Source organism: Cimex lectularius, unplaced genomic scaffold (genome assembly GCF_000648675.2).
Source record: "Cimex lectularius strain Harlan isolate CLEC.00 unplaced genomic scaffold, Clec_2.1 scaffold382, whole genome shotgun sequence".
NCBI classification, from domain to species: Eukaryota; Metazoa; Arthropoda; class Insecta; order Hemiptera; family Cimicidae; genus Cimex; species Cimex lectularius.
In genome coordinates this window covers 273668-297127 of record NW_019394216.1, presented here as the reverse complement: position 1 = coordinate 297127, position 23460 = coordinate 273668, and the positions used below count along the sequence as shown (strand labels likewise).

The window sequence follows — 23460 nt, the reverse complement described above, 5'->3', positions numbered from 1 at the left end:
AGGCAACAGATTCATCTGTCATTAGGCTGTAAGTAACCGCAACATTATGGGAGATGAGATAAGAAATCTAATAAGACAAGTCTGAAATGTTTTGAGTTCCTCTAGGACTGGAAAAATGGCTCAATGAAAATACATAAGGGCTTGCGGACCTCCTCTTATTACAGCTTAGAAAATGGCCGTTCTCTATTGGAATATTGGTGATGAGTACTCTTTACTGTTGAGATGAGAATTGGCCTTAAATCTTCACTTGGGTGTAATTTCATATGGAGATGCTCATAAGAAAAGTAGACCTCGTGCTTTATTGTTCTTTAGGTGGCATTCCATTGTGGGTCATTGATGTTCTGTGGTGGCTTTTCTTTGAACGCCTGCACCAAATTGGTTGTTGTGTAAGGACGTAACTTCACAGAGGTACTTCAAGACATAATCAAAGAGCATACCATCATGGGTCATTTGCCCCGCCCAGGACCCATAGAGCACATATTGTGGATTACTCGCTGGACGAGTCACTGGATTACCTGAATAAGGTTGGAGTGCTTGGTGTGGAATTGAAATTGTTTAGGTCCAACTTAAGCGATAAGTATGGTGGTGAATCCCAGGTCCAAACACCCTAAAAGAGTTGGAAATGGTTTTTCTTGTTGAATGGGAAAGAATTCTTCAGGATCTTACCAGAATTCTTTTCCAAGGTTCGCAAAGGCATTTAACAGACTCTTGCCAGAGGAAGAAATACTCCATCTTAAAAGGGACAATTTTTTTTTTCATTTTTATTTTTTTTTTTTAATTTTCTGTTTATTTGTTTTGTTCTTTACTCAATAATAATAATTATTATTATTATTATTTTAGAATTAGGTAATAAACATTTTCTTTTGTCTTATTGTTCTTATTTTTACAACAAAACCTATTTTTGGTATGCAAACTATGAATAAACCTAAATACATGGTAGTGCGTAATTATTTTACCCATCAGTGTAATTTAAATTTAATTTTCTCGGAAAATTTGTTTTGTACCTGTTTCCTTTCCCGTTCAAGCCGATTTGAATTTAAAAAAAGAAAAAAGTTATTTGACTCACAATTCTTTCTTAAAAATTCGAAAATTTGAAATTTTTCACTAGTGAATTTTAGTTAGCGGTGCAAAATTGCCACTATAGCAGTGCTTTTCATTTAAAAAAAGTTTGTACATTAAATTTACACAGGCTATTAACATAATTTACAAATTATAACTAACCTTATTTCAATAACTGATCGCTTACACAAATAAAACAATTATTTTTCAGCTACAATTTTGTGTTGTCATTTAGAAAAATTTCATCGCCAATTTATAATCTATGCATTTAATATACCTTAATTAAAATCAATAAGACCTAAATCTTCGATACTTTACCACATCGATTTCTATTTCCTGGATCTGGAATCTGAGGATGATTGTCCAAATGAGCCCAAGGATCAGTCGCCGGTTCCCGTCGACAATATCTTCTGCTCCGATACTTTCAAGGCGGACCTGAATAAGTAATAATAAATTAGGGTGAAATTCAATTCTTTTTGGCCTTGTATGCTTAACAATTATTTTATGAAACATATTTCCATTTTTCACTCTTAAAAAAATTGAAATAATATAAAAATATTGAATAAGTGATTTTTACTGAAATCTGGATAATTTCTTAATTGTGTCTTTCCATTCTACTTGTCAAGGTGAATGCATTTATATTCAGCTGACAGTTGAACAAAAACACCTATCCACTTTTATTTAAAATAATATCTTGTATTTATATTGCAAAATATTGTATAGGGATCAACGAGAATCACAGATCATTTGGTCAATTCTAATCATTATGGTTCACTTACATCCCTAGTTTTGTTTGTCAGAAACTTTTTATAAATCTGCAATTGTCATCACATCTTGTCATTAATTTCAGCAGAATTTGTTTCAGATATTCCACTCTAGGAAGCAAAATGATTGAAATACAGTAAAAATAAGGCACATTCAACTCACTTTCCTTCTCATTTGACGCTCACAAAAATGAAAAATGATAATAAGTGGGTAATAAAAATAAATAGGGTCTCACCATTGTTATTTTGTATTAGCAAGTATATCTGAAATTTTAGCTACTACTAGTCCTAAGAGCTGGTCAGTGCCTATTTCACCTTGATTTTTTCTTTCATCAATTCACAATTATCTACAAGAGAGCTCACAACGATTCAGCAAGGGGTGTGGAAAAATTTGCTCAAAAAAGATTTTGTATAAAAACCACTCATAGATGTATAACATTAGGCAGTCTCTTCAACTGCAGGACGTGTTTTACCGAAACTCCATCGACTGACAGATCGCTTTATTGGTCATGGTGCTGACGACACATCAACCTCCCAGGGGGATTGGAAAGGTCACGATGAGGCGGTTGGAATGAAGAATTAATTAGAACTGGAATTTGAGGATCGGGATATGGCTAGGTCAATAACATGAGGAACTGGAGGTCTGAGTCGAGAGTGTGATTACTAACAAAGAAAGGGATTGGATCCTGTTATGGTTTGATTTTTTAGCTGTCCCGTAAGAGCTAATCTTTTGCCTGTAGTTTTTATTCTGCCATTTTGAGTTGTGCATGTGAATTCCATGTGAATCTTTTGTGAATATACAGTCCTAAGTATTTCATGTGATCTGCTACAGAAAGTGGAATTTTCAGATAAATAGGTGAGACTATTTTACGTTCGAAGGTAAAGGAGACATATCAGAATTTGTAATTTATTTTTATTCCCCATTTACAGAACCGTGGCTCTAAGGTAATGAGGTGGTCTTGTAGTGATCAAACTGCTAGGAATGGATTGAATGAATTGCTAGGAATGAAGGCAGTATAGAAATGATAAATAGTGGAGTGTTGTTCAATTTTTAAAAAGATTGAAGGCAGTATTGCTTGAGAAAACAACATATTTGGCTTTACACTAACAACATCCTCAGCTAAATCGGCCTTTCATGGTTTTTGAGATGAAGAGCCTAAATCTTTTGTCTGATGATTATTCAGAAATCGTGAGATGCGGTGTGGTGTGATGTAGGTTTCAGAAAAACATTTTCTTTATCGTGCCAATGTTTCGATCTTTATTGAGATCATCTTCAGGGCTCAAAGTGTTTGTTTTCTGTGTAATTGTGCCGTTCTTGCATGTCGTGTTGAGAGTGCCACTCTCACTCCGAAGATGATCTCAATAAAGATCGAAACGTTGGTACTGTAAAGAAAATGTTTTTCTGAAACTTACATCACACCAGACTGCAACTCACGATTTCTGAATAATCATCGATTAACGGACACTAATCATCTTACAGTTTGGCTGATGTAGTTCTTCACTTTTCACTCCATCCTTCTGAAAAGTAGTTCATGTGTTTCTCATGCGGTATATAAGGATAAACAAGTAATGCCAAACAAAAATTTTACAAACCAATCAATTATATAAATTAAACTAAGCAAAGAGGCTAGATGTAGATGTAGATGTATTGGTCGGGTTGTAATGAGCCCTTTAAGAGCATCCCCATTCTCTGCCTAAAGCACACCAATGAGTAAGCAAAGATGTTAACATTGATAAAAATACAAAGTAGAATTTTTGAAAAATTTTGCTATCTAACTTTTAAACAAAATAGATATTATATATTAGATTCACTAGTTTCGTGGTCCGCTTGACCTTACAATTAATTAAGGTTTTCAGTTGAGATAAAAAAGTCAATGGCACAAGTGGGATTCGAACCCACAATCTTCGGCTTGATACGCCGCTGCTCTACCACTTGAGCTATCGTGGCCTCGATCCACTCGGACACCAACTCCCATCTCAACCACACCTTTCGAATTGAAAAATGGCAAAAAGGAGGGAAAATTCTTACTACTTCTTGAAAAATTACTGAAAACCTTAATTAATTGTATTATATATTAGTAGTAAATATCTGTTATCACATTACCCATGCCAAATTCCTACTCAACTGTCATGATGCCCAGTGTGAAAGGTACCTTTAGATCCCAGTGCACCGCTGAAAAGCGAAAATGATAAAATATCGTCCGATATCAAGTGATGGAGACGATATGAAAGAGCATATTGCATTAATTGCTTTACTGACAACTAGTCATAATAAAATATCGGCTGACTTTTTATCATACGACAAATGCAGTGGAAGAAAGCCAGATTTTGGACATCAGTGACCCCGGGAAAAACCGCCATTTTCTTGGTTCATGGGGGTAAATTCATAGTCTAAATATGCTAACTCATATTTGCTACAAATAAGGAATCACCGTGCGAAAATTTATTTAAATTAATTAATTTCGATAAGTAAATCCTTATTGTTATAGGGTCAGATGAAGGGATGAGTTTTTTATTGACTCCCCATATCGTCGTAACTGGGTTCAAATAAGATCAATTAGCCGTCAGTTGATTGTGTCACTGGACGTCCGTCTCATAAATGTCAGGATCATTCGTTCAAACGAATTTCCTTCCTAATGATCGGTTCCGTTTAATTTCCAAACTATGGACAGCGTCCGTTTGATCGATGATCTTATCTTTCGCCGTGGGAAGGCCCCCGGGGCCTTCAGGGGAGAGAAAGCCGGCGAAAAACAGGAATATTTACGTCGAAGGTGAAACGGTGTAAATCAAAAATCTCCTAGCCCTTTTTGGAACGGTAATGGGATCTCGTCTGGGGAGCTGAGAACGGTGGTGGGACCAGGAGAGGATTTCTGCTTTCTCATCCTTCCACATAAGATAGACAATGATGTGGATATAATCCCGGGTGGTTTTTTTTTTTCATAAACTTTCTACCGAGGTAGTATCTACAGAAAAACCTAGAATATCGTAGAACATCAAGTGAAACGATTAAAACTTAAAAAAAAAGTTAAATCCATCTTGCAAGATCATGATTATCTTCCCAAATCACATTAAACGTACATCTAACGGTTGAATCATTTAATGTTTTATAAGCTTTAAATCTTCATTACAAAAAATATCCATTAAAATTTTTTAACATTATTTAACCACATCAAAGAAACGTTTAAATATATTTCGACCCGATTCTCTTAATAAACAGGGTGTATCAAATTCTATAGTCGACCCATTTAATTCTGAAACGATTAACTTTAGCAAAAAATAGTCTTATGCAAACCCCAAATGGATTTTGGCTAGAAATCTCGTGGTGGTAGCAGATTTAAGTTTCACTTTCTCATCTAGCTGGGAAATGTCACTAACTTTGTTATGTTAAATTAGAATCCCATGTTTTTATTATACCCTTCGATTCTAGAGCTTATTTTATGCCACTTTTACTGAAAGTAAAATTTTGATAGGATCGACCATTCCTGAGTTATACCGGAAGGAAGACGCGTGAGTGGGTACGCTTTTTGTAACAACAAGATGGCCATTAAAAAAAAATAATAAAAAAATTGGCGAAACTAAATAACAAGAAGTGGCGGATACGTGTACGATATTTCGAGTGTACAATCACCAAAAAAAAGTTTAGCCCAAATCAGTACTGAAAGGAAAATTTTGACAGCATCGACCATTCTTAAGTTATGCCCTACGGAAGACGCATGAAGGAGTATGCGTTTTCTAACAAGATGGCCAACCCCATTTATTTCGACAATGATTAATTTTAACAAAAAAAAAGGCCTTATACAAACTCCAAGTGGATTTTGGCTAGCAATCGCGTGGTGTAACAGATTTACATAACTTTCTCATCTAGCTGGGAAATGTCACTAACTTTGTTATTTTAAATTAGAATCCCATGTTTTTATTATACAATTCGATTCTAGAGCTTATTTTATGCCACTTTTACTGAAAGTGAAATTTTTATAGAATCCACCATTTCTGTGTTATACCCGAAGGAAGACGCGTGAAGGAGTATGCGTTTTGTAACAAGATGGCCCACCCCCTTTATTTCGACAATGATTAATTTTACAAAAAAAAGGCCTTATACAAACCCCAAATAGATTTTGGCTAGGAATCGCCTGGTGGTAACAGATTTAACATAACTTTCTCATCTAGCTGGGATATGCCACTAACTTTGTTATTTTAAATTAGAATCCCAAGTTTTTATTATACAATTCGATTGTAGAGCTTATTTTATGCCACTTTTACTGAAAGTGAAATTTTGATAGAGTCGACGATTTCTGTGTTATACCCAAAAGAAGACGCGCGAGGGAGGTATGCATTTTGTAACAACAAGAACCATTAAAAAATGTTTTTAAAAAAAAATTGGCGAAACCAAATAACAAGAAGTTGCGGATACTTGTATGATTTTTTCGAGTGTAGAATCACCAAAATAAGTTTGGCCCAAATCCATGACCCACCAACCTGACTGATCGTACCCTTGTAAGATACCTCTTTTTTAGACTTTAAACAGTTTATAAATATTATGAATACCTGGATCATACCACTCCCTTTATCACTCTCTCTCTCTCTCTCTTTCTTTCTTTCTTTCTTTCTCTCTCTCTTTTCTCTGCCCCCTCAATCTATGGCATAAAGCATAAAACATAGCATCTCTAGGGTTGAACGCCATGGTGGTTTTGTGTATCCATTCTTGCTGGAATTTGGTTTAGATAAACAATGTTCTTTCTCTCGGCAGGATTTTGAACATTATCATTGCCCGTTGATCATGATTGGCAGATCGGCCTAAAGGTGAATCAACGAGTAACGGATCTCCGGTCATTATTTGCGGTTTGAGAGACGTGGTTTGCGCTATCAAAAAGAGTCCATCGACTATTTAATATCAGAGCACAAGTTTCATACGATTTTTTCAGTTTTATTAGTACGATGCAAAGATGTAATTAAAAATGAAATAAAGACAGCTGAATCATAAAATTTCCGCACTGACAGAAAATCGTTTCTTGGTGACAACGTCGTCGATAGTTTAAACACGGTAGTAAAGGTTCTTAAGATTATTGTGACAGGTTCATTTGGAGGGAACAGAGGTGAAAATAAAAAAGCTTTTGTTCAGGGAGCGTGTTGTGATGCACCATGAATTTCCTATCAGTCAAGAGAATTCGACCTGTTTTCAAACGGAATGAGCGGTGATATGCACGGCACACGGCACTCTCCCTCTCCACGAGCATGTAGACTAACAAATGACACGAAGAACAGCTTTATTTCTCGGTCTTACCATGCATACTTATGAAACTAGCTTTCTCATTATCTGAAAGGACTAGAAATCGAGGTTTGTATTAAAAGCGTAAAGTAAATCGTTCACGTGAAAATTTGTAAACAGTTTGGTCATCTATGATCATCCTGGTTTCCCTCGATCTGTCAATATGTCCTAATAATGTGACCCGCTGAAGCAAGATTAATTAAAACAAACACCAGACTTGAACAGTGGACTAAATTAGTATAATTTAAAAGTTTCTGGCCAAAGAAAGACGAAAGTCATAGGTAGCCCAGACGAGCTGACAAACCTTAGAAAATCAAACTTTATAATGTCCTATATAGTAAATGTGTTTAAGTTTTAAGGCCTAGTACTTCTTCTTTGTCAAATCATTTAGGAAATTTTATTGCCACTGGCCGGAAATGGCGATACGTCAGGGGTATAAACAGGGCGAGACACGATAAGCCTTCAATTTCTGCAAATTTCGCTATGTCAAACACGTAAGATGTGCAAGAGTTGTCTTGTAGCTGCTGTGCTTTCAAAACTTCAAGCAAAACAAATTTTTTTAAATATCATTTCGTCCTAATTTGAAAACTATTCACCAATAATGACTGTAGTCAGGTGACACGATGTCTGGGTTATAAGCAGGGAGAAGCAAGACGCAGCCGCCCATTCCTGCGATTGCGTGTTGTGCCAATGTCTTAGTTGAAGTATTGCTTTTAATACCATACATAGCTTTTATTAAGAGGCTAAATTTCATTCCGCCCTAATATGACATCATAGTTTTGATGGATATAAGTACTTTGTTTATTTATGTCAATCGTGAATTATTTTTCCAAATTGTTTTATTCTGAACTGAGCATAGTCTTTAACTGTTCCGTATAGGGCTAAGTGTCAATAGCCTGCCATCTGGCACAAGTTGCAAGTGTTTAATAACTTTAAGCCCTTCCTTCTTAGCAAACCTACGGTGAGCCACTCGACCTTAAGTACACACTGGTTAAAGTCAATAGGATGTTTTTTTTTTAAATCTCCACTTTATGTTGTTTAGACTTGGGAACAAATATTTAAACTAACAATGTTTATTTTGGGCCTATGACAAACTGTCCAATCTTAGCAGCACATTCTAGATACGTTTTCTATGACTGTCTATTTGAATTGGGTACGGAGTGATATTTTGTGTGTTCACATCAAGGAGTGATATTTTGTGTGTTCGCATCAATCCTGTCCAATTCAACTTCGTCGTGTGTTTAAAGATGACATGATACTGTTCGTTGGTTTTTTAAGATGATGGACAATTTTAGCCACATGATTGATTGAATGAGTTTAAAATCAACAGATAGACTAAACGACCATTAATTTTTCAAAGGGACAAAACCTTTAGCATGGGCACAGACGCACCTTGTCATTTCGAAACCTTGGGTTTACCTAATTTAAAGACAAGATGATTAACGAGTAACGATGTTGGCAATTTCGGATGTTAAGATACGCAGGAGTAAAGATGATCACGCGAACCGTGACATTATGACATCTTCGTAACTATATGAAATTTTGGACTAACGATGGTACAAACACGAACGTTCAAAACGGGCGAGACGGGACGAATACACAAAACTTTCAAAGAACAAAAAGAAATGTTACAAATCGTGATCGAAAACAGTCAAAGTGCTTATTGGAAAGTGAACAAAAAGTAATAACCGCCTTTCTTCTCAATCCCGACCTCCGCTTAATTTCGTACTGTTTGTTCTCGAAAAACTACGTGCTAGATGTGGTTTTGTTTGATTTGTGACTTTCTCTCTCCTTATGTCTTTGACCAGCAAGCGTTCGTTCATATTTATTAATAAATGTTTGGCTATAATGAGAAGATTTTACTCAAGTTAGCAAGAAAACTATGCTTATAGCTGAAGACCAACAGATCAAACAATATCTAGCAGTTAATAAAATTTATTATATTTACTTTCTACCCACTCTGTATTAACTTATCCTGAAATCCAACCTAACAGAGCTGCTTAAGAGGTGCGGAAACGAGTTCTCGGAAATCACACCGTACAAGCCGACATCCAACAAGGGTGCATTCTTGGTCCAACCTTTATATAAGCTATACTGCTGACCTACCTGCACGCCCCAATACCATCACCACCTAAGCAGACGATATCACAATTTTGTCCTAACTCTAATCTTTCCCAAGCTGAGGTTATCAAAGACTGGTGAAAAATGGTGGACAAGATTGAGTAAAGATGTACTCAGTGTACGTTCACATTGAAAAACCAGTCTTGCCCTCCATTGTACAACAAAGAGATTTCCATTCAAATCAAATACTAAGACAGCAGACTGACGTGCTCACACAAGGTTTAATTGACAACAACTGAACATAAGACTTAGACAACTATGAAGACTTCTGGAACCGAAATCCGTGTTGACCGTCAATACTAAACTAACCTTATACAAAATTTTACTGAGACCACTTTGGACATTCGGAGTGAGACTGTGGGGTTCTGCCAAGTCGTTCCAATCAAAAGTTCTCGGACAAATTGTCAAATCTTACTAAGGTCACTAACTTCACTATCCACAATGACCTTAACTTTCCTTACGTCAAGGTACTGATTCCAAAATTTTCACACCTACTTCTCGATCCATCTTCATTCAACTGATTCGGCTCTCTCTACTCATACCGGGGACCTACCACGTCGCTTAATCGACGATGGCCTCGAGACCTCCTTGCCCTTTGATCCCTCACACTGAGTCCCAGCACTGGCTGGTTTCTCGTGACATGTGTCCTCCGAGTGTAGGTTGGTGTTAGTGACCGCATGGAAAAACGTACTATGATTACATTTTTGTAATATGTACTGATATGTATAGGCTACAAAGCAAAATAATAATTTAAAATTATTATTGTAAAATTATAAGTAGCTTAAAATCTGATTAAAGCCATTTTATGCCAAAAACGTAATATAAAATAACGCTTTTTAAAATTTAAATATTTTTCAGTCATTCAGATCACTACATTTTAAATGTATGTGCAGACTGTGAGCTAAGCTCCGCAATAAAAATGATAATTCAAGTGGTTAAGGGTTTTGAGTACTTAGAAATCCCTTATCAAACTCACTTGATATCCCATCTTCCAATTGATAAAACACAATATTCGACAGAATAACGTTTATCATTTATGTGAGTAGCTGTAAGAAAGCGTATAAACACACAAAAGAAACTAACAAGTTGATTATTTTCGTTGTTCATTATATTAACGCCATTTTAAGGGAAATCTGACAAGAAAAGTACCTTTCTTTAACATGTCATCAGCAATAATAATAGCTGCGTACGTTGAGGATGCGGTTGTCAATTTTTTTTTGATCATGGTGCTGATTTGAACAATTTGTACAATGGTGTTGCTGAATGTTTCTAGATAACACAAAAGCTTTTGGCAAACTAGATGGTGAAATTTTAATTCAAAAGTTGGACGATACAGGAATATGTGCGTATTGAAAGTAATCTGTTAACAAGTACAAAAATAGACAATAGGGTACCACAAGGCTCCGTGTTAGGTCTCCTTCTCTTTTTAGTGTACGTTAACGACATTCTACAAAGAGCAATAACTGCCCATGCTGAAGATATTTCTGCTCATTACTCAGGTAAATCTAGGAAGGAAGTAGAAAGGCAGAGGCAATACGGCCTAAAACTTCTTAGTAAACGGTTTGCTTACAATCGATTATCGTTTAGTAGTAAATTCATTTTAATGTGCTTTAATCTCCGGAAATCGATTCACACTGGCTTAAACGTTAACTTCTATTCTCTCCAATGCTCTGATAATCTTCTATGGGGTAAATGTTTTAAAGTGAACCAGTCCATGAAATTAAATATCTAGGCCTAGTTATGGGCGATGGTTTAAAATGGTCATCTTGGTATAGTACAAAAACGATATCAACAAATGGAACATTTCCCTTCTTAAAATATATTATGCACTCATACAATCATAAATTCAATATAACATGGTACGCTGGGATAGTTTGTATGAAATTCTAAAAACCAATAACAGTCATACAGAAAAAAATTATGAGCGCAATGTTTTTAAACGCAAATTGGAACTCTCCCCGCCATTTGTTCTCAAATATCAAATTTTACTGGTACCGTACCTTTACGTTTTCCGAACCTTAAGGAAGTTTTAAGGAATAGAGGCAGAAATTATATCTAGAAATATAAAAAAATTGAATATAATTTGAGATGTCCTCTAAATAGCATGTTGCCCCAACCAAAATTAACATTTATGTTGGATTGTTTTCTGTATGCAGGTTCTAAGTGATTCCATTTTATCCCTAATGAGATCAAATGTGAAGTAAATCCTAAAAAAATTTTCTAAAAAAGTCAAATGTTGGCTCTCTGAGTTATGGCTAAGAACATAAATAATAAATTAGTACCCTACTTTTTTAAATGGAAAATTCTCAGTTTTTCATGTTTCTTTAATCTATTTTTACAATTCCATTTTGTCCCTAATGCGATCAAATGTGATAGAAATCATAAAACATTTTCTAAAAAAGTGAAATATTGGCTCTTTGAGTATATGGCTAAAAACATAAATAATAAATTAGTACCCTACTTTTTAAAAGGAAAATTGTTAGTTTTTCATGTTTGTTTCATCTATTTTTACAAGTTGTAACTATCATTATTATAACTATTGTTTTTGTTTCCACGATTGGTATTGTGTTTTCCCCCATTCAATAATTTTCCCCTCAAAGCATTTTTTATTTTATTTGCTGGCAGCCCTTGAACAGGATTTACTTCAACTGTGCCTATAGTTAACTTATGTTATACATATTTTTCTTTTTACTAGGAATTTAATACCGATTGCTTTCCCTTTTTTTCTGTACTTTGTTTTATTTTTAGGTTTTTGTGGCTCATTTGTTGTTCTCCAAATAAAAAAACGATCACTCATTAGAATTAGATTAGCCAATGAAAATGCGTGAATTGTGTATGAAAGGAAAAAAATTTAATGGTGCTCACACAAGGTTGGTTCGTCTTCATCATCATTAAAGAAAGGACGATTGTGTGTACTGAGAAGAAATTAATTACTTTTTTCACCGTATTGAATATGGACTATTGTCAGTCAACAGTGCCAGAAAACCTGTCACCGAGGACCGTTAAGTTGCGTGCTGTGCCTTTGGGACCATTCGGTTCACCCCTCCGAATCACCAAACATTCGCTGTTGTACTCTGCATATACTGAGTGTGAATGGAGGGTCACCGACCTATCTGTTTCTCGTTATTGCCCTGGCGGCACGCGACGTTGGGGGAAAAGATGTGCCCCGGATTTTATAAGTTACAGATCGTCTCGTCGTCACGCAATGTACCGGTTTTTGATGTTATCGACGATCGCCTCAAACATCCACGTGGCCGAACTGTCACCCATAATCTGAAAAACCGGTTCTTCAGCATATTTCCACCAACCGATATTCATTCAGGGTAAAAAAAATTAAAAATATGAAATTACACCCTGCATCAAGACAAATAATATTTTTATTGCACATTACATCCAGTTGGAATGCAATCCGATTTTATTTGATCTAAGCCAAGTCAGAAATCGGTGAAGGTCTCAGAAAAAGCGTCCGTTTCATTGCGGTTTTGCCATAGGTCATGCTTGATAGATCACTTCTTAAAGGCTAAGAAAAAATTCAACAAGATCTAAATATTCTGACAGTATTTGCTTTAAAAGCATAAATAAATTGAGATTTTTTTTTTAATTAACCCGATAACCACCCAGTATTGTTTTAATTTTGGTTTTAAATTTCCTCTAGGAAATCAAAGCTCGGCGCTGTTGCCCAACAGCTCCCCGGATAATAACGCATCCTTGACGAAAACCAGTCTGCCGATTAGCATAGAAATACGTACGAATTCCCGTTCCAGATCCCTTATTTAACCCGGATTGATTTTCTACTCCGAAATGCTAAACAGTAGTAATATGGTTTTGTTCGGAGACAAGAACATAGACCTTCACGATGGTTCAAGTTCATTGTCACGACGTCTGCACCTTGCATTTTATGCACTCACTTGATTGTCCTTTTTTTTGTGCGTGCTGTTTTACTACCTACCAACAAATTCTAACTTAAAAACCGGCTGCATTGCTCTGACAACTGTTACACGACTTTAACAATTTGTGTTTTGTTTTTTTAATCACACCATTTTGTACAACACGTTTATGTCAACATACATAAATAAATTTTTGTCTGAACGTATAACAAAAGCTGTTTTTCCCGGTTATACTTAACACATAGTAACAGACCAAATAAAAAATGCTATAATAAAATTATAAATGTCGACAATCCGATGGTATGGTATGGTATGGTGGAAGGGATGCCGGGAAGCGGGGCTTGTATTCNTGTTTTTGCCATTTTGGGGAGGGTTGTTTCAGCATAAGTTTACTATGTCTAGCACCGCTAGAGTTTATCCACTTCTCTATTTGTTTTGTTTGGATCCATTCTGCGATGGAGGATTCTATGTTTGTTTTTGTTATCCCAAGGATACATCCGATGGTATGTAGCATAATGACCTGATTTCTTTATATCGAGAAAGAATAGGTTGCAGAATGTTAATAAATTTATATGTCAAATTATGTTTAAAACTAAGCTTTGTATCTTAAAGTGCCAGAAGATATAATTAAAGTTAATTCCGTGGGTTAGATAGAAGGTCACGAGACCATCGTCGTTTTAAACGGCGTGGAGGATTGTAAGGGTGAGATGTTGAGGAAAGAGTTAGGGCTGAGTGAGTTAGGATGGAGGGAGAGTTTAGAGTGAAAAGTGAAGAAGCGTGTACGGATAAGATCTTTCACGAAAGGGATTTTAAGATCTTTATGGATCGTTTGATTTGTGACTTAGAAGGGAGCATTGAGGATACGGCGGAGAACTTTAGATTGAAAAAGACTGAATTCGTTGGATATTGGATGATTTGGCCGAGCCACACAGCTCGACTCCGTAGATCCAAATAGGTCTGATGAGTGTTGTACCGCTTTTAAATGTAAGCGGTTAGTTTGTTATGTATGCTTAGTTTTGATTTTGGTCCAAGAAGGTATCTGAGTAGTCCATATCTTTTGTTAAGTTTTTGCCGTTTTAATCGTGTGTGTGGGTTCCAAGTGAGTCTACTATCTAAGTAAAGCCCAAAGTAGCGGATTTGGTTCGATGGTGGTATTATTTTGTTGTAAATGTGCACTTATGGACAAGTTTGTCGTTTGAGCGTAAATGTAACTTTTTTGTTCGTTTAACCTGATCCGCCACAGATTGCACCAGTTGGTGATAAGGTTCAGGTGTTGTTGGAGTGCTTCTGTTGCTAGGATAGGATTGGAGTGTGTTGATAAGATTGCGGTGTCGTCCGCGTAGGCTGTGATTTGTGTGTTCGGATGTGTGGGTATGTCAGCAGTGTAGATGATATAGATAATTGGGCCTAGGATACTTCCTTGTGGAACGCCAGCTTTGATTGGTGTGATAGGTGAAAAATCGGTGCCGATTCTTACTTTAAACCATCGATCTGAGAGGAAGGAAAGAAGATATAATAAATACATCCATATATGTTTAGTGGCCATAATTGACCATATTAATTATTCTAATAAATTATTCTTTCCATCTCAACCAAAAACCTTAGGTGAAAAAAATAATTAATTGGAATAAATATGCATACAAATACAGAGAAGGAACCCTTTTCATTTTTTTAACATTTTTTATTAGTCATCTTACAGACCATGGGGTAGCGAGGTTAGGAAGACGGAACGACAAAAAGTTCTGGTTAGGTATGTCAGGCCTATACACTGGTCAAGGCGAGAAATGACTGTTTTCAAAATTATCATCTTACGATCTCTCAAAAACACGCACCCACACTCGTTATTTTCAATTTATAAATTGTAAAATCATATTTTTTAAAACTAATCTTTGAATCTATCACACATATCAGAACAAATAATATGCAATAATAAATACATGTATGGAAAGAGAAATGTTTTTAACGTCTTGGGTAGTCGTCTGGTTGACCAATTCAGCGAGGACGGACAGAGGGTAATGATAGCGAACGACAAAAATACCACCTATAAATTAGGTAGCAGGACGTCAGGCCTATACACTGGTCGAGGCAAGACACCGGGAGAGAGAGAGAGAGAGAGAGAGAGAGAGAGAGAGAGAGAGAGAGAGAGAAAGAGAGAGAGAGAGAGAGAGAGAGAGAGAGAGAGAGAGAGAGAGAGAGAGAACAATGTATTAAACTCCATTATTGAAAAACATTCCAGGTTTACTCTATCTGAATCACTCTCAATGAATATGGAAATTGTTTTCTACTTAGTTCCACTTCTTTTTGAATCAAATTAAATTAATTCATAACAAAATACTCGGTAACTAGCCATAAACAAATATTCCATAATCTTGTGATTAGTACTTTTATTAAATTAAATGTTTATTAAAATATAAAATGGTTTGAAAATTTGAAATGGTATGCTATCTTTCTTGGTAGGAAATTTACTTATATTTTGAATTTACCTACAACGCAAAACTTTTTTTTTATTTTGGATGACAAGCCCTTTATTATTTGATAATAATATTTCCCTGTTTTAGTTATTTTATGATTTATGGAGTTATAGACCAACGGGAAGTCTACTAAGAGTGTTACTTTTCAACAACCCCCACATTTTTAAAAAATCCCAAACAAGGCCATAAATGGCAGATTTGTAAAAAAAACAACTTACCTTCGTATGTAGAAAAGCGAGACTTTTATTGACGTTTTCCACCTTGTGCACTCTCATTTTGCCGTTGTTCGGCTTCCCGAGCTTCTCGCCAGAAATTATCTCGAGCAGCTTGAGGAGCTTTTTTCCGTCGGCGAGGTCCGTAAACAGGTCGTCCACCTCCATCCTCGCCTGTGAATAATAAAATATCTATTAACAACTGATACGCTATGATATGTAATTTAATTAAATATCTTAGTACTAATCGGCGAAGAAATAATTACGTACAGGAATTAAAAGGTTTCACACACCTGAGTTCATTTGATTATGTTCGTTTTATATTAGTAATTTCCATCAGCTACCTATTTATAATGCTAATTAATTATAATAGTGTTAAATGTCGGTTTAACATAATTTGCTGAAAATGTATACGCCAACTACCAGAGAGAAAAAATGTACTGTCCACTCTCCCTTCTCGCGAATCAACAACACTGTCGATACGTGGCCCTCGCTGTGCTGACTCGTAGAAAAGTCATAATCATGCTATTAAGAATAGGCTATGCGAGGTTAACACACGGAGACTTAAATTTTGTCCAAAGCCCGGCATGTGACCGGCATGCTGAGAAACGCTGCTCGATGTGTCCCGCCTAATTGAGGGATGCTATTCCTTGGCTCGATATAGAGAGCGCGTCGGAATGCCACCCGATGACCTAAGACTAGCCTGACTGTCAGAAAAAATTCTAATATCTTTTCCCTTAATTTTATTTTCCATAAGTGTTCTACAACACACATTCATGGCCCAGATTTCCGCCTGAAAAACGGAGGTGTTATTGCCAAGAGGGGAGCTGATTCCTAATTTAGGTATGTAGATTCCTGCACCGCTCCCTTTACCTTTGATAAGTGAACCATCTGTATAGCAGTCTATGCTGCAAATGTCATCATTCACACTATAATTATATTCACCATGGGTGACTACCTGAAAGTACATTTTCCCCGAAGGGGTTTTAATCTTTTTATCACTAACGCTTAATAATTGGCCGTTAACCTTACTCAATAGTTGTAAGATTTTCGAGCGACATATGTTATTGCACTTATGATTCCAGCTGCCTTCGCTAATTAATCTGTTAATTAATTGCTAATTAAGCAGCTGATTAGTGCTCTGACCTTAGCCTCAATGTGTAGAGGTGTGGTATTGGTTATGATTTCAAGTGCTAGGGTGGGTGTAGTTGAAAATGCTCCTGTCATCATCAAACAGCCTGTCTTTGAAATGACCTTAATTTTTTACTATTTCTATTATTTTCTAGATCTTTCCACCATACTAAAGCTGCGAACAATAATCTCGGTAGAATAATTGCAGTATATAGCCATTTGGCTACCCATGGTTTGATGCCCCATGTTTTACCGACAATTCTCCTACATTGTATCATTGATATTGTGCCTTTCCTGTATATGTTATTAATATAACCTTTCTAATCAAGTTTCTTGTCAAGCGTCACACCAAGAAATTTGATTGAATCCACTAACTTTAATTCTAGGGATTTTTAAAATCAACTAATGTTCTTCTCCTACTAAACAATATCAATTCCAGTTTAGCTGGATTGATTCATAAACCTTTATCACAACACTACTCATAAAGCAATCCATGGCATTTTCCATCCCAGAGCATTATGGTACCATCATCTGAAAATAATTGACTGTAGAAACCTGAATTATTCAGAAGTTCTATTAAACTGTTTACTTTAATTAACCATAAAAGAGGTGACAAGCAGCCTCCCTGTGGACAGCCTCCTTTGACATTAATTCTAAGAGTGCTACCACCTAAGCACCAGAGTGAAAAAATACTGTCCACACTCCCTTCTCGCGAATCAAGAACACTGTCGATACGTGGCCCTCGCTGTGCTGATTCGTAGAACAGAGTCATCATCATACTATTAAGAATAGGCTATGCGAGGTTAACACACGGAGACTTAATTTTTATCTCAGGCCCGGCATGTGACCGGCATGCAGAGAAATACTTGCTCGATATGTCCCGTCTAATTGAGGATGCTATTCCTTGGCTCCGTATTGACAGCGCGTCGGAATGCTACCCGATATGAGAATTGTGCTTGATGCTGCAAGTATCTGTTCCAATTCTTGGATGAAATAGGACTGTTTTATTGTATATAGTAATGACAGTTTTGTGTCGTCCATATCGCGTGTTGAGATGACTTGCATTTATTAGCGTGAATATGAGTGTGACAGGGTTGATACAGGAATATTGAGTTCCCCACCACCCTGACTGAGTGAACGGTATGTAAATACAAAAGAATGTATTTAAGAGTGAATGAGTTTGGATGTAGCAACTGATTGCGATAGGCGCTGAAACGACCTAGCCGTTGACAGCTCCTGGAGGTCAACCTCGGTGGATGGATGAATAAGATAGCAAAAAAAGTACTTCTAAATCATTAATTTTACAGAATACGTATTTAATATAATAAAACGAAAATAATTATTTAAATAAATAATATAAAAAATAATTATTATATATAACGTAGAATCTCAAGTGAAAAAATCTTAATCACAATTTAAATTAATTACTTTTTATAAAAATTAGTGTCACGAGCGGGATTCGAACTTACTACCTTCCACTTAGCGGAGTATTGACTCCGCTACTCTAACCACTTGAGCTATCGTGACTGTACAGAACAGTGGCGTATTGACCCAAAGGTCGTGGGTTCGAATCCCGCTCGTGAGGCTAATTTTAATTTTTTCATCTCAACCAAGATCTTACATAATAAATATGATTAATTTAAAAAATCACTTTCAATTATGGCTACTAAATTCATATATGGATTACCTTATTCACTATGTTTAATTTTTTCCACACATGTAATTAATATTATTATTTATTTATTTATTTTTTACGAGGTTTCGCAACAGCAGAAGTCATATAAGGTGGGGTGCCGGTGTTTTTGAAAAAAATAAAAAAAAAAATTAAAAAAAAATTAAAAAAAAAAAGCATTTGTAATTATGACGAGTTCGAATGCAGGGCCGCTGGATTCGAACCCGGGACCTTCGCCTTACGCCTAAACCGTTGCTGCCACCGACGCCCTCTCATGTAATTATTGATTGTATGTTATTTACTTCAAATCTGTTCGCCAATCCAACAGTGGATCACACAACCTAAGCTTTCTAACATGACCTGTTATTTTTACATATTATTATTGCAATTTTCTAAAAATAAAAATAGAATATAGAAAGGTAAAACAATGAAGGGTTTGATAACAAAGAAATACAGCTTGTTAGAATGCCTTAGATAATTTTTTGTTTAATTCACTTTGTATTTTATTATGATATTAATATAGCCATCCTAATAGCATGACAAAGACACCCATCTTTTGGAGCGTATGATGTTTTCGTATGTACCTTAAACACGAATAAATAATTATGTTTAACAGCATAGTTTTCTAAATATTATTATCTTTTATGAGCATTCTTAAGAACGAGTTCAAATTTGGCCTTTTCATCTCCCGCGTTTCTCGGGTCTCATTCTAATCGGGCATCATTGAGATCAAATCATCAAGATTTTACCTAAGGCAATATGTCTCTTATTGGAGGGAGTGATCTCATCCAGTTGGGCCCTTTTTATCCCGGTTACCATTTCCATACATGGATTTCATAAGCCAAGGACAGATTTCACCCCAAATCGGCCGACGTGACAAAATGGTTTTCAATAATTCCACGTTTACCCCTGATCGTTTCCTCCGAGGAATCATTGAATTAAGATGCGGTATACTAATTTCACGGTTGGCCCAAGTAGGAAAAGTAGATCCTGCCTGTTTACAGACCTGAACATGGTCCCGTTCATGTGTCCGTTTGAAACTATGCAATCCAACTGCCTACCTTACAACAAGTTTTTAAAACAATTTTAACCCTTTTTTAAGATTTCCCTAAATGAGATCAATAATTAAAAAAACTGCTCTTCAGGGTGATGGAAGGAAAATGAATCGACTAATTTAAGCCAAGTAGGATAGCAATCCAGTTCACTGGTGCAATACCGTGGACAAACATAAACAAAAATATTCGTTTTTATAAAACATTAGCATTGATTGATATGATGTTATTCTGATATTCTTGAGAGATTCATTTTCATTTCCACATTCATCTGAATTTTCTCATATTTGAACTAGCTTTAGCCCTTTTTTTTATAACAAACTGCGAAAATTCTTTATCATTTATGGTTTTGTAGATTACTTTTTTATGTTAGGAACAGTTAAACTAGTTGTCATTTTATAAATTGTACATATTTCCAAGCCGCCCTGCTTTCTCTTCAGCATACAGAAATCAATATCATTTAATATTCATCTTATGCTTGTGAATTATTGCAATGATTTTTGTTGGCTGGAGAAGAAACAGGGCGGCTTGGAAATATACACAATTTATAAAATGACAACTGGTTGTAACTGTTCTTAACAAAAAAATAATTTAAGAGATCTTTACAAATAAGCAACCTTTGGAATAAAAACAATTAAATACAAATGTGTGATGATTGGTGACTGTTAGTCGAAAATTATTCAGAAATCGTGAGATGCCGTCGGGTGTGATAGGTTTCAGAAAAACATTTTCTTTATCGTGTTTTATCGATCTTTATTGAGATCATCTTCAGGGCACAAAGTGTTTGTCTTCTATGTAATTGTGCCATTCTTGCGTGTCGTGTTGAGAGTGCCAAAAAGACCAAATTTGAACTCGTTCTTAACAATGCTCATATTAAATACAATAATTAAATACAACGTTAATTTAATGTATGATTCTGTTCTCTTACAATTTATTATTTAACAGTTTCAGCAAANACATTAGCATTGATTGATATGATGTTATTCTGATATTCTTGAACGAATCATTTTCATTTCTACGTTCATCTGAATTTTCTGATATTTGAACTAGCTTTGGCCCTTTTTTTATAACAAACTGGGAAAATTCATTATCATGTATGGTTTTGTAGATTACTTTTTTTTGTTAAGAACAGTTTCAGAAATCAATATTATTTAATATTCATCTTATTCTTGTGGATTATTGCAATGATTTTTGTAGGCTGGAGAAGAAACAGGGCGGCTTGAAAATATACACAATTTATAAAATGACAACTGGTTGTAACTGCTCTTAACAAAAAAAAAAGTAATTTACGAGATCTTTACAAATAAGCAACCTTTGAAATAAAAACAATTAAATACAAATTTTATTAGATTTCGTGGTCCGCTTGACCAAATGAAAAACGGCAAAAAGGAGGGGAAATTCAAAAGGTGTGGTTGAGATGGGAAGTTGGTGTCCAAGCTAGAGTGATGACGAACGATAGCTCAAGTGGTCGAGTAACGGCGTATTTAGCCGAAGGTCGTGGGTTCGAATCCCGCTTGTGAGACTGACTTTTTTATCTCAACCAAAACCTTAATTAATTGAAATTAAATACAAAGTTAATTTAGTGTATGATTCTGTGTTCTTACATTTTATTATTTAACAGTTTCAGCAAACGAACTTAAATTTTTAACCAGAAACAGCATAATTTTAACAATTAATTTCTTAATTTTTTTACATTTCATTTCAATGTAAAACATTGTTTTGTTCCTTTTAAAGGGCGATTTTACTTTTGAGTAAGAAAGGTTTCAACTCATACAGAAAGGGTTACATTTGAGTTATTGAACTCTTCTGGAAAGGGTGACATTTGAGTTAGAAGGGGTCTCATCTCACATGAAAACGGTTACTTTTGAGTTAGAAATGTTTAAACTCATACAGAAAGGGTTACATTTGAGTTATTGAACTCTTCTGGAAAGGGTGACATTTGAGTTAGAAGGGGTCTCATCTCACATGAAAACGGTTACTTTTGAGTTAGAAATGTTTAAACTCATACGGAAAGGGTTACATTTGAGTTATTGAACTCATATGGAAAAGGGTAATTTGAGTTAGAAGAGGATTCATCTCACATAGAAAGGGTTACTTTTAAGTGAGAAAGGTTTTAACTCATGAAAAAAGGGTTATATTTGAGTTATTGAACTCATCTGGAAAGGATTACATTTGAGTTATTGAACTCATACGGAAAAGGGTAATTTGAGTTAGAAGAGGATTCATCTCACCTAGAAAGGGTTACTTTTGAGTGAGAAAGGTTTTAACTCATATAAAAAGGGTTATATTTGAGTTATTGAACTCATCTGGAAAGGGTGACATTTGAGTTAGAAGGGGTCTCATCTCACATGGAAAGGGTTACTTTTGAGTTAGAAAGGTTTAAACTCATACGGAAAGGGCTACATTTGAGTTATTGAACTCATATGGAAAAGTGTAATTTGAGTTAGAAGAAGATTCATCTCACATAGAAAGGGTTATTTTTGAGTTGGAAAGGTTTAAACTTACACGGAAAGGGTTACATTTGGGTTGGAAAAAGTTATAATACACTTCGAAATGCTACATTTGCGTATGTGTATGCAACAAATTGGTTTGTTCGATACTATAAATTTAATAAATTTTGTAGCTAATACGATTTTTTTATTTTGAAATAATAAAAAGTTATATCCAGCAGGAACCGTCGTTACGGGTAAGGATCGGTGTTTTTCTTTTCGCAGGTGACCAAATGACAATCGGTATGATGGAATGCAAGTGAAGTACCGTTGCTTTGACCGGCGCTGCTTTAACGACACGGCCGCTCGGTACACTTCATACACTGGATAACACTAATTCCCCGCACCAGTTCCGGGTGGGGCAGATTTTCGACGGTCTCTCCCAAGTGAAATCACCCAGAAGAGCCGTGTGTGAAAAATCCGTTTGAACCGAGGTCAGGGGTGGTCGAAAAAAAGGCCGTATCCTGGATTCCTTCCGTAAGGATCACGATTTCCCTTAACTGAACCTTTCAGAGCTAATGAAACGTTAACACGAGTAATAGAGTAGAAGGTTTTTTTTAATAGCTTTAAAACAGTAATTTAAAATTGAAACTTAGCATTTCCTATAAAATCGTTTTAGCGAATAGCACAACCACGTTTTGGAATAAAAATTGTATTAGTTACATGCCCACCCCGTTGTTAGTTAGTTATTAATTGTTCATAATACATTATGTTTAATTTTGTCAAAAATTTATAAAGTAATTTATAAATGTTTATATTTCTTGAAGACATCACGCCATAGTCAAATTCCAACAGTTCTAGATAGTGACTTACTTCATTGAAAAATTGTTTTCTTTGTTTTTAGAACTTAGGACATATCTTTATGTAAGTTATTGATGAAATGAAAAAGTTAGTGTCACGAGCGGGATTCGAACCCACGACCATCTAGCCACTTGAGCTATCGTGACTTCGATCCACTCGGACACCAACTCCCCATCTCAACGTACAACCTTTCGAATTTTCCCTCCTTTTTGCCATTTTTCAAATATCGTGTAATCAGGATTCGATTCTCGGCGACAATGAAATAAATGGAAGATATACTTCGTTTTACTTATTAAATCCTTTATATTTCGTGGTCTGATTGACCAAATAACTTCGTTCAATTAATTAATCTTTATGTAAGGTATTGGTTGAAATGAAATCGAAGTCACGATAGATCAAGTATTTAGCCGAAGATCGTGGGTTCGAATCCCGCTCGTGGCACTTAACTTTTTCATTTCAACCAATACCTTACATAAAGATCAATCAATTGTAAGAAGTTATTTGGTCAATCGGACCACGAAATTTAATGGATTTG

The 23460-nt window shown here is 35.6% G+C and overlaps 1 protein-coding gene across 2 annotated transcripts in view; it reads right to left on the bottom strand.

The window, feature by feature from the left end:
- Nucleotides 1-1280: 1280 nt before the first annotated feature.
- Nucleotides 1281-23460, bottom strand: part of LOC106673231 (alpha-actinin-1-like) — a 122540-nt gene continuing 100360 nt past the window's right edge. Inside the window, exons 4-5 of one of the 2 annotated variants that reach the window (XM_024230224.1) lie at nucleotides 15787-15954; nucleotides 1281-1494 (exon numbers count right to left, since the gene is read on the bottom strand). In XM_024230224.1, coding sequence (XP_024085992.1) covers nucleotides 1348-1494; nucleotides 15787-15954 — 315 coding nt within the window. In that variant the 3' untranslated portion in view covers nucleotides 1281-1347. The remainder of the gene's footprint in view (nucleotides 1495-15786; nucleotides 15955-23460) is intronic. The other variant, XM_024230225.1, reaches the window with a different exon arrangement.